General features: G+C 31.0%; 1 protein-coding gene across 3 annotated transcripts; it reads left to right on the top strand.

The window, feature by feature from the left end:
• The first annotated feature begins 3033 nt into the window (after positions 1–3033).
• Positions 3034–13236, top strand: LOC125075873 (protein tramtrack, beta isoform-like). 3 transcript variants are annotated; one of them, XM_047687697.1, is made up of 8 exons: positions 3034–3108; positions 5559–5597; positions 5728–5901; positions 6075–6206; positions 6289–6458; positions 6626–6797; positions 7217–7286; positions 9696–13236. In XM_047687697.1, the coding sequence occupies exons 3-8, from the start codon at positions 5734–5736 to the stop codon at positions 10304–10306; spliced, it is 1323 nt and encodes a 440-aa protein (XP_047543653.1). In that variant the 5' UTR covers positions 3034–3108; positions 5559–5597; positions 5728–5733; the 3' UTR covers positions 10307–13236. The 3 variants fall into 3 exon arrangements, with proteins under 3 accessions (XP_047543653.1, XP_047543655.1, XP_047543654.1); XM_047687699.1 differs by having other exon boundaries at positions 3048–3108; positions 6626–6785; XM_047687698.1 differs by having other exon boundaries at positions 3078–3119.
• Positions 13237–13382: the final 146 nt, after the last annotated feature.

Here is a 13382-nt window from a genome sequence, read left to right as displayed (position 1 = left end):
CGTTATAGAATATTAAATAAATTCTCATATTTATTCTGACATACGGGAATAGTGAGTAGAAACTGTATTGTAATTTTGAAAAATAATCTATCATAGTATATAAATTTATTGAACTAAAAATAAATGAGGCAAGGACTAGCTCCTTTTAATAGAAAATTTATCGGATATTCCTTTCTAAAGGTATTTTCTCCAATTCATAATATAGTATTGAAGCGATCTACTATAAAAGCGTAATATTGTGTCGCCCAAGACGTGTAGTGCCCACTCTTAATATATTATCACTATAAATTATAAAATAGACAAGACGAGACAGAGCGTGGCTTTGTCTGTTCAAATCAAATAATCTCTAAAACTATTCATGGTTTTTTTTATAGTTTTCGTCAATGGATTAAGAGACTCATTATAGGAAAATATATAATATATTAGGAATATTTAGGTGTAATTCATTTATTTGTTTTGCGTAAAATTGTTGAAATATGACGACGATTGTTGGAACTGTTGAAAAAAGTCGCAGAATTGGAATTTTACTGGCGTTTGCCACGTATTACGATTTAAACGTTTTAGGTATTCTCTTATTCTACCCACGAGAAGTTAGGTTCTTTATATTTCCTAAGTACTAAAAAATCGTTATTAGTCAATCAGAATTTACTAATCAGATCATCGCTGAAAATCGTCAATCGTGTTAATAAGCTTAGCAAAATCTGATGATAAGTAATCTTTTATGTGCCTAGGGCATCCAAGTTTGGATAACTTTCATACCTGGTTTCATCAGAGGACCAAACTTCTGGAACATCGAACTTTCCAATACGTACAGGATGATTAAAATACGAAATGTGTAGCATTCGCCGGCGATGTGGGATCTCTGAACACTCATCAACTACCTTAGAGCAGTCATCTTACATGACGTTAAAGATAGTCCTGAAACTGGGGAAATATAACAAGCTGACCTAACGTAAAAAAATATTCATGCTATCTTGAGGTACCACACCTGCATAACACACGCAAATTTATATTTAAACGTCTTATGTGAATAAGGACAATATATGCATACCAGTAGTGTTTGAGTACCAGCCATAAATCTTATCAATATCCGTCTTCCTAAAATCTAAACTTAATGCAAAAAGACATCACGTAGCGGACAAATATACAAACGTATTTTTTTAGATTTTTTAGATACAAACGTAAGTCGGTAAAAGAAAAACAGTACAACAATATAAAAAGGGTATGTCTTGTTTTCTTGTAAGCAATCATCTACGAATCACCCCGAGTACCCATTCTTAAAATCAAGTTGCGCTTACATATAATTAGATATTAAACAGTCTTGTAATAATATTGCAAAATTATTCTATTTAATTTTGATTCACCCTTGACTATTTTATTTTCTTTTTAGGGTTCCTTCAAATTGTTACAAAAATATCTAATGTTTTATATAAGTACAATATATAGGTACAATTTATAGATTATATTCATTGTTAAATAATATTAATTTGAATCTTAATAATTAAAAACATGTAAGAATATTGTGTAAAGTAAATAATTATATTTAATTGTAATAAAGTATTCATGTAAAACTCATTAAAGACATCCTAATTATAAAATTTGTATGGCTTAACAAAACAACAAATGGATTTATCGAAGACTCCAATTATACTCTTCTTATTATAGAGGTTGCATAGACATGAAATCGGGTAATCATTTTTGTAGAAGACATTTTGTAGTTTTTCTGCGATTGTAATAATTATGTTTGATTAAAGGTTTAAATAAGCTCATTCATTATGGGTTTATGTTTTAATTATTATTTATTTTGTCATAAATATATCTATGCTTTTTCAAGTTTTATATTGAGACGTTTTAATATAACTTAAATACCACAAAAAAAGCACAATTCTTAAAATATAGTAATCGTAGTAAGGAAGACAAACCCCTGAACAATACTCTCATATGCTACGAAGTGAGTGGGTATTACATTTTTTTTAGTTGTTGAACTATTTAATATTAGATACGAATAACAAGTTCAAGGATTTTTAGGCTTTACTAATTACACTCTCAATATATGATAGAAAGGTAAGCTTTATAGCGAATGCCAAGATCTTTAATTGTTTCAGTAATATTTTTGTTATCAATCGTGTAGTTGTAAGATATATTTATTTAAATTCAAGTTAATAGGAAAGCATTTTATTGCGTTACAATGCACAGAGTTCTCGTACAGGTACCATGTAGAAAGACTGTTTAAGTCACTTTGCAATTTTATGTCTATTAAATGATTAATATCAAAGTTAATAGTTATCCTAGGTAACTTTCTAATACATTGTTTTGATATATCCTTAATATGGGTTACTAAAACATAGTAATAAAACCTTAGTTCAGCCCTTTTGTACAAAATATTTACAAATGATAGATATAGATCTTTCTCATTGATCTATTAGTGAAAACTGAATCAAAATCCATTAAAAAATAAATGTGTAAATATTTATTTAGAGCTTTCCTTATACTAATAATAATTATACCTTGTTTGTTTGATATCAGTTTTGAATGGAAGCATTCTAGGTACACTGTAACTTGTAAGATATAAAAAACTGTAAAGTAACAAAAAGTAGCCTGTGCCCATCAAATTTCCTCTAATTCGATCCAGTGGTTTCGCCGTGAAAAAGCAATAGATAGATAGTATAGAAGCTGTTACGAGTACAGTTAGTGCCGTACAGTGTTGTGCCACGAAGGTACATTTGGACCTTAACGACTAGAACGACTATAATGTTATATTAAATTATATTTTTAAATTTTAAATAATAGTTATTTCAATATTAGAAAACTAAAAAATATTAGAATTTACATATTAATGATAATTTTTAATGCCACGCATTTATTTGTTGTGTTAAAACTAGTTGTACTATAAATGCATTTAAAAATTATAAAATTGCATTTTTTTTTCAAATAAACAGATTTGATACGGATTTTTGGAATGATTTTACTATTTTACACCCCTTGGAAAATATCAAAATAACTCATGGCAACACTGGATGGCGTGGGTTCTTTGGTAGTCATTGTTAGCGATTTTATTTAGCGTGGGTTGAGTGGTTGGTGGGTGCGTTTTGAATAATCAAGTAATTGGTGAGTTTAATGTACGTATTAGAACGTAATTATAAGTTATTTGTAACATGAATCGACATTGCAACTACACATGATAGTGTATCAAACAGAACGTATCTTAGAAGATATCAGAGTTCGATTTATTTTTTTTATTGTATATCTTCGAATGTTTAATAATCATTAAATTTCAGCGTCGGTGCGAATGTATTATTATTGATATAGTGTTAAATGTATTTAAGAATGATATTGAATTCTCTTTAAATATCGAATAGTGAAAGAGGTCCAGGAATCCATTCAATATGAACTAGCTTGTTGTGCTTGCTTTGGTTGATGACAAGGAGTAATATTTTGCTTATGAAAATAACTAACGATATAGATATGATGAAATAATTTCATATTAGTATGAGAAATCAATTGATTCTGTTATGTTACGCGCACACATTAAATATTATTGACATAATTGACAATTGTATTCATGAATATGAGGGCCCAGCATTTTGCAAATATTATTGTCAATATTTATTAACAAAAACGGGCGTAGACACGGATTGATCCCCAATTTCCTGAAAGTATTGTGTGAAATGGATAAAAAAAAGAAAACTATCGCATTGTTTATTGCAATAAGTTTATAAGAGCACCAAATGCGATCATAAAGAAAACGCCGGAGTAAAGACTGGATACAAACGAAAACATCAGTTCCATCACCCGAAAATTTTGATTTTGTGTTCTCTTAAGTTCTACTCTATAATTTTCGCTTAGAGAATTGGTTTCATTACAGATTTACCATTTTTGCTTCTTTGATTTTTTTTTTATAAATATCAGTTACATGACACTGGCAATAACTTTCTTCACTTTGTTGTGATAAGCATTTAGATACATAGACATATACCAAATTTCTGAACTTTTTTCCATAATTTAACAGATGCCTTTCAATATTCTTAATCAGGACCATTTTCAGTACCACCTTACACCATTTTCAAAGTTCGAATTCTCGTTCAATTAAAACATTGCGATGGACCTGCAAACAACAATAATATTGACAATGCCCTCCCCTTGATACTGACAAAATATCTGAAAATCATGTTGATTATTATGACTAGTTTTTTTATATAATATATGCAGGCAAATGGGACACCTGAGGGTAGATGGTCACAACTGCCGATAGACATCAGTACTGTAAGAAATATTAATAGTTTCTCATATTACCGATGCACCAACAATCTTGGGAACTAAGATTTTATGTCCTTCGTGCCTATAGTTACACACGCGCAATCACCCTTCAAACCGGAACATAACAATACTTAGTATTGCTGTTTGGGGGTGGAACATATGTAAAATATTCATTGTATATTGTCTATCAGCGGGTAACTTTAGTGTGAGCTAACACTGGCAAAAATCTGAAATTTAAAAACATTATTATTAGCTATATTCATAATATTTAATTTAATATATTTATATTATTTCAATAACTTAAATGTTTGGAATGTGTACTAATTATGATTTTCATTATGTTTACTAATTAAAGATAATAAAAATATTGAAATTTTGATGATCAATCTGCTTTTTATAATTTATACATCAATCAATAAGTTTTTTGACAAAAAAAAATATCCCTGCATATTTTCAAAACTCAGCTTTAGCGAATTCTTTTTAACACAAATAATGTTTCCAATTTTGTTTTTATTACTTTTTACTGGTTTGAGTAATTCACAAGTGCTTATTTAATCAAAATAAAATAAATTTGCATTGCGAAAAATTGCATTGCATAGAATAATAAACTTCATTATGGACAGTGTCCTAATATCATCTAATGATAATGTAAAATAATGTGTGTTTATCCTGCAAAGATATTACTTTGACAATATTCAGTATATATCGCTGGGCTAAAGCCTCTGTTTTGAGGCTAAGGTTGGCGCTCATTCTACCAACCTGCTTTAATGCAAGATACATAAGTGACCTATTTTGAAATGATACATGTTTCCTCACAATGTTTTCCTTCACCGCTAAGCTCAATATGAATTATAAACAAAAATTAAGCACATAAAAAAGCATTGCACATGGTATGCCAGAAAATGTTTTTAAAGGGATAGCTTACCAAGCCATATATTTAGTTCCTTTGTGACATTTTTTATATATGTTTTATTTCTGGTATGCATAATATGAGTTAGTTAAATAATATAAAATATTTGCGAATTATATAATATAACAATCTTGGCTGTTCTGATATAAAATCTCTTAGAAATATTTATTTAATAGTCTTATAATTTATTTTATTATTTTCCACTAGTGGTCAATACAAATATCTATTCTAATAATTAATCTGTGAACTAGATTAGATAGAGCTATTAAATGCTGTTTGAATTCACCTAATTGTTAGCAAATTTTCTGTAGTTACAGAGTTTTGTTATTTATTTTATTTTGTATATTATAGAATGTTTTAAAATAATAGTATTAATTTTGTATCATTTCAGAGCTCTTATCGTGCACAAGGCATTGTGGATGCCATAAAGGTATATCATTTTATTATCTTTTCAAATTTATATATATTCATATTTGTCCTATTTTTATGTAGATATTATATTGTATTCATTATATATAATTATAACATAATAACATATTTTTTTATTTTTATAATTTCAGGCCACAATGTCACAACAATATAGTTTGCGGTGGAATAACCACCAACCCAACTTTATTTCCATGTTTGGAACACTACTGGCTACCAAAAATTTGGTTGATGTTACCCTTGCTGCTGAGGGGCAACATTTAGTTGCCCACAAGGTTGTACTGTCAGCATGTAGCACCTACTTCCATGTAAGTTTTTATAAAAAACTTCTAGTCTTTTTTTTTAATAATAATTTACATTATTTTCTTTTAGTCTTATAATAATTTCTTTAAGATATTATTAACATTGCTACAGAGTCTGCAGCATTGAATTAAAATTGTTATGAATCATTTATAAAATAATTATGAAAAATATTTTTCAGTCTTTGTTTGTGGACAACCCGTCACATCACCCTATTGTAATATTGAAGGACGTAACATTCAACAACTTATGTACAATGGTGGATTTCATGTATTATGGAGAAGTCAATGTTACTGAGGAACAGTTACCACAGGTTAATATTTAGTAAAAATGTTGAGACTCTTTCAGATATTTTTAAATGTGCATCATAATGTAATTTTAAAATTATATTACAGGTTTTAGAAACAGCTAAAATATTAAAAATCAAGGGACTGACAGAAATGCCAGACTCAACGTCACTCACCAGATCTCAGGGAGCATCAACAGACTTTCCAAACCCAGAAAATTCCAATGAGACTAACAGACCCTCGGTTTCTCCATCATCACCCAATATTAAACGAAAACGGTAACCTATTATTTTGATGTAATAAAATGTACAACATAACTTTACTATTTTGCTTTATATTTTAATCAATTGAACATTTATTATTTATTTAAGTAATTTACAGATGGTAATCATAGTCAATAATTTACTTTAGGGGATTTATATTTTGATCGTCATTTTCTTTACAGGCGTCGCGTAAGTTCAACTGGATCAGGTGTAAATTTGGTGACAGATGACAACAGAAGTAATGATTGTGGTCAAAACTTGGAATTAATGCGAGAGGCAGTTACGCTTAGCAGTCTACCACAGCAGAAACGACGAGAATTAGATGAACGGATGGACAACCAGGTGAGCCTATTGGTGTGTTTTTCAATCTTTTTATTATTACTGTTATAACATAAGTAGGCAGAAAGTCAAATTGGTCTGATGGTAAATTGTCGCCAATGCTCATAAATATTGACATGAGAAATATTGACTAGGGAACTAAGACACTATGTCATTTGTTGCTGTAGTTACACTGGCTCAATCAAATTTCCAACTGGAACATGTGGTGTTTGGAGATAGAAAATGGGATGCGTGGGTGGTGCCTACCTGGGTAGACTTGCAGAGAGCCCAACTACCAAGTTAATAATTAATAAGTCATACTTGAATTGACCAATTTATACTTTTCTTATAAATTTTATTTAAAAGTAAATCAGCCAAAGGAAAAGTGATTAATTACATATGTAATATAAATTTATACAAAACCATGTGACAATATGAATAAAACTCTATTTCAGACTGGAGAACCCTCGAATATCAATATTGATCAACTTGCTATTGACTCAAATGCAGTTGGAATGTCACAAGGTAAGATAAAAGAGCGTTAGTAAAAGATGAGGAATGAAAGGCATACTACAATGATTTGACACTTCATGTCGGCTTATAGTTACCATTTTGCTATTAGATACAAAATATATAAATGTGATATATATCATTTAAAATATTTGTATGTCAACACAATTGATAACATACCTGCCCCTGAAAATTAATACGTAAAGTTCTTGGAAAGTTCAACATAAAAGTCGAAAGAGAAAATTCTATATACCAGCTATAAGTTTCATGTTCATATTTACTCGCTTAAAATTTGATCTCTTAACTGAAATTTTTTATAGTACACATTCATTGGCAAAACGCAATCATTTTGAAAACTAGGCAAATAGTAAATATATTATTTCGTTTCACTACATTCAATATAAGGTAAGCAGTCAATTATCAATAATAATTAGGCACACTGATGTTGAGATGGTGTAAGCTCTTGATAGCTCTCAGAGATAAACTTGGACCATGCTGAGTAGAAACATTCCAACCCACAGAGACTTAAATGAGGAAATCAATGTTATGACATATCTTTAAAATGACATGCATAACATACATTTTCTCTTTGAAATCATAATATTTATTGAGTTGCTGCGGGTTGGAGTAGTGCAGTGTTTTGGATATCAGCTGATGGATACATGTGAATAACTAAGGTGTTAATGGTTTCCTAAAAACCGTTGTTTGAGTGAGGGCAGTATTGTTCAGAAAAAAAAAACAATTGAATGAATCGACAATTGCATATTCGATTGTTGATTCATTTGTGGAAAAATCGGGCTTGCGATTATTGATTCGTTCCTAATATAAGAACGTGGGCATCGCTTATCGATTGTTTTATCGATTTTTTTTGTGAATCTTAATCGATTATGGGTCAAGGTCGCGTGTTTAGTTATATTCAGAGTACTTACTACATTACGTGATATAATAGTGCCAAAGGCGTCAATGCCGATAGTGTTTATTTTGAAAAAGTGATGGTGGACGGCTTCTATAATAGTCAATTCAAATATATGTGTAATTATATATTTTATTCGAAATAAATACGATTTTATTCTGACTTTCTTATTATATTGGTCCTTGTAGTCCCTGCTGTCATAAGTACGCACTATAAAATATGAAACTGTTCACATTGGAAACAATACTTACAATCGAAGTCATTGATTTCATTTATTGCGGACCCGCGCGAATACACCGGTTCCCATTCCTGTGTTAGCCACTATGAACACGCATCCTAGCTAGGTGCGCACCTTAAGCTCTTAATAACAATCAACCAACTATAGAATTATATCGTTTGTTTTTAACAGCAATCGCCCATGGCTCCACGCTTTGTCAGTAAATCTGAACTGTTTATTAAGAATTTTGTTCTAATTATAAACAATGATGTAAAAGTAAATGTTTGTCTTTATATTGTGATATCTTTGCCATCAAAATATACCAGTACACATATGACATTTGAAGACGCACTGAATTGTGTGGCTATTTTTTTTGTTAATGAATGGATTTATTACATTATATACAAAAATAATATTTATAAAATATAATGCATTGCAACTTATTATACTTGAAAAACATTTATTCGCCGGTTGTTATGTTCTAAACTAAAATGACGTCACAAAGTCCACAAAATTACAATAATAATAATGAACACTAGCGAAATCCAAATCTAAAATGAAAGTGAAAAAAAGTTAATAACGTAATCAAACAAACAACACTAAGTATTTTACAAATTATTTAATAGGTATGTAAGAAGACCTAGAATAATTTTCAATTATAAATAAATTTCAAGTATAATACGATAGACAGGTTCCAAAACTAAACGTTAAACATTGGAAATCGAGGTCATTAGTAACGTGATAATAGGTTTAATAATATGGTTATTTTGGAAAACATAATACATAACACCTAAATACACTGCTAACTATTAATACAATACGAATATTACGACCATGTAAATTGTTCTCTAGGAAGTCGATGTTAACATTTCCAAAAACATACCTATAGACAGTTATTTCAGTGAAATGGTTTTCTTACTTTTATCAAAAGTCGTATAACGGGATATTTATCGATGAAACGAAATATTTTTATTCGAACAACTAACAATTCTCTAAGAATTTTTCAGTCAATGGCGTCAAGACACCTTTTTCTGTTCTTTCGCCTGCCATATCAGTGTACTGTTCGAGAGTGGATTAATAAATTTTTTAAACGGATCACTTAGTGCATTGCACTAATACGTGTAAAATAGGCGAAATAGTGGTTGTAGGCTCCATGTTGATTATTTTTCAATAAAAAATAGACACAAACTTTGTCTTTCAGGGAAGGGAGATCAATGACATATGTAGTTTTAATATATATTTTTTATTTTTTTTTCTTTAATTGTATTACAAAATCATTTATCTCTCTTCCCAGGACAATGGAGTATGTTGGAGCATACATACCCTCGGTATCCGAACGCTTGTCTTGGCGGCGGCGGGTTCCAACCTGATCAGGGGATGTATCTCAATAATGTTATTAATCAACACGGAGATCCAGACATGAATCATTACGGTCAGACGCTAGGAGTTCCGGGTCCTGCTCCTGGTCCCAGTTGTGTTGCCGAAGCCCAACCGAACCAGATGCAACAAATGAATCCAACACCGCAAAGACGACGTCGCCAGACAAACCCACAAGACGCAGAAAATTTCCAAAAAGCACTAGAAGCCGTACGGGTCGGTGGTATAGGATTTTGTAAAGCGGCGAGATTGTTTGGAGTGAACAACCGAACATTATGGCTCGAATATAAAAAGAAGGGCTATCCAAATAACCGGCCTAGTATAAAGAGCAGAATCAAACGCGAGCACGTCACTCCGCCTCCGGAACACAAAGAAGAGCCGCAGCAGCAAGACCAACAGATGGCTTTAATATGTCCCCCACATTCAGTACCCGTTGGATTCATAGACCCCCGGCCCGTTGACTTTCCCCTCCAAGTTAACAACGCTCCCCTGAACATTATTAATGGCGTAAACTTTCCGATGCAATAGAACGCGGCGTGCGGGGTGCAAGGTAACGAGTCGTTCTCCTTGTGACCCGAGTGGCAAGGCGGTGAGTGCGGGCCGCCCCACCTCGCGTCCCTAGCGCCTCTTGCGCCCTCGCCGCCTTTGCCGCCCTTGCGCCCGCAGACACGCTACGATATCTATATGCAAATGCCCTTGTAAATATTGTTATTCATTCATGTTCATTATCGTCCAGTATTACTCGGTACCCAGTCGGATACAGAATATAAATAAATAATTAAATATTAAACGTATTAAAGTGAGCGGACGGTGCAGGCCACACGCGTCCTTTAGCCATAAACTGTAAGGTATGTTAAGATCTCAGTAGAAAGGTAAGTAAATACAGGTATTTGATATCAGCTTTTTATAAATAAATTCCTATCATTAAAAGTTATTTGTGAATCGAAGCATGTGATAGTGAATTAGTTGAGCCACGGGATAAAACGGTTCAGAAAACTTGGATACTTACTAAAATTATTTTCTGCTATCTATGTTTCACTGCCGGTTTTTGAAACGTTACCTCATTATGCGGTGCATCTCTTAAATTTAATAAGTTGCAGAAGTGATGTCTTAAATAACACTGACAATCTACGATGACTGTCAGCCGAAGAATTAATCGATCGTTCTCGATCTATTTGGTCCGGATACAAATTGACATTTTATTTAACAAACACTCGCATGGAGCTGGAGCTTGATGTGTACGGATGAAATACCAAAGGTCAGAAATAACGGAGTATGGGCTTATTTTCCCTTTTTTATTTTAAATTTGCATCTAAGGTACAAGCCAATCTATCCATTAAATATTATCCGACACCTATCGAATATTAGGCATCATAATGTATACATTATTATTTCTAATTTTACATATGGTCATATCCCAGGATTTGTGGTAGAAAGAGAGTTAACAATTTATGTAGATAATTGTAACATCTTCAACTAATATATTTCTGTATCGACCTTTGACCCTTAATAGTTTTATAGGTTTGTACTGTGGGCACTTTGATATTTTATTTGTAATAATATGTTCAAAATTCAGCTCTATGCAGAGGATTAAATGAAAAGTCCATTTTGATCGGATTTTAAGTTAAATAGATAATAAAATTGCGAGTTTTTAATTATTCTCGATTTGACTCCTTTAACGTGACTTGGTTAATTAGGAATATTGTACATTTTCAGCAATAGTAGGCATAACGTAGCCTGATTATATGTATAATTAAGATTTTAGATACGACCGTTTTCGATCACTGCTGATCATTTCAATTGTTTAATTTAATCTCTTATGTTGTATCACTATAATAACTAATATACGTACGTATCTAACTTCCTTAAAAGGACGCCGTCTTCAGAAATAACTAAGAAGAAGTAGTTAGTGACAATATCTTCTCGTAGATTGCTGTTCAAATCAATGTCTGCGTATTTCAAAATACGTCAAATAAATGATAATATATAAAATTAAATCCTTTCAAATAAAGCTATATCGTCCCATCTGGTGACATTTCTGTAATAAATATCTCTTATATCGAAACGAGACGAGACGAGATATTCTTACTGTAATCGTTCGCGGTAATGTAAATATGTCATGTTTTTCGATGTAATTAACTTTGTATATTTGTGCTGCCTGTTATATTATATAATTTACCTTCGACTGTCGTATTGTCATTCGTCTGTTTGAACGTTACCGTTTCGAATAGTTAGTAACATTTTCATCTTAATCGTATCCTCTATTGGATATTTAGTGACTTCGGATTATCATTTTTTAATAAATATTCTTCAATTATTAATGCATAATAAATATTAAATGATGTTTTGATAGTTAACACCTCCTTTATACCATAAAAGATGGCGACAACGTGATAATGTCTATAAAGCTTTGCAACCAAAAAGACTTATCGTTAGTTGGAATTGGAAACATTCATAAAAAGCTGCGTTGAAGTAATTTGGCTTTACAATGTATTCATTCATATGAGCAATAAAATGATTAGGCAAGGAGACTGATAAGCTAAAATAATTTAAAACGCAATTTTTAAACGTGCACGAGTCACTGGAGTTATTACACTATATGATTTTTAGATATCTAACTCGTTTAAGATTCTCTATAGATATAATTATGTACGTATATAAGAGGACAATGACGCATATCACTAGACGTGTTCTAGGCTTGACAATATTTTGTAATTAATGACATTTAAATAAATGAAGCCGACAAAGTACTAAACTGGCTACAAAATATATAATACAAAGAACATTTTTGTTATTACAATTAGGTTTTTTTGAAACATTTAATGAAAGATGTGGATTCTTATTGTTTCACAAATAATTATTGCACATACTGAGTTTAAATTAAACTTTTTAACGGGTCAAAATAATATTATTTGCACGATTTTCAATTTATATTAGACCAAGGATCAAGCAACACAAGTGTAATTGAAATGACTATAATAATTTCAATTACACTTGTGTTGCTTGCTATATTGCGATGCTCAATCGACGAAATCGCTAAAATCGGGTGCATACATTTCAATACCCTCGAGTACCTAATACTCGCATACAGCGCATCTCCCGGTAGTCATTGGATCAAAATAACATCGTAGTTATATTTTTTATTCTTAATAAGAATTTCTTAAAACCGTGTAGTGTAATAATCCTTCACCTTAACTTCTAGATACGACCCATGTCATACAATTATGTGTCTTAATATTGTAGTAAAATCTATGATGGTCTTCTTTGTTATGCAAAATTCAAGGTCAATAATAATAATTTCATTGAAAATCATCGCATTTCATCAATGTCTTTATTAACTTTCGTGGTAAATCTATATTTGTATTGATATACAGAAATGTATGAATATTTTTCTATTATTTATATAATTTACCGTAAGTTCTTAATTAAACTGAATATTGTAAAATGACTATCGTATAACAATAATTATTTTGTTCTCATTAATCTGCAGAAAATTAATTTCAAATATTACTTTATTTTTATTATTTTATTTATAAAATAAACTTGTTAAAATATTATGGTATGGTATGATATCACATTATCGATCTCCGTTGTATATATTGAA

Source organism: Vanessa atalanta, chromosome Z, assembly GCF_905147765.1.
Source record: "Vanessa atalanta chromosome Z, ilVanAtal1.2, whole genome shotgun sequence".
Classification (NCBI taxonomy): Eukaryota; Metazoa; Arthropoda; class Insecta; order Lepidoptera; family Nymphalidae; genus Vanessa; species Vanessa atalanta.
Note: the sequence above shows the minus strand (reverse complement) of the source record. Positions and strands in the feature narration are given on the sequence as shown.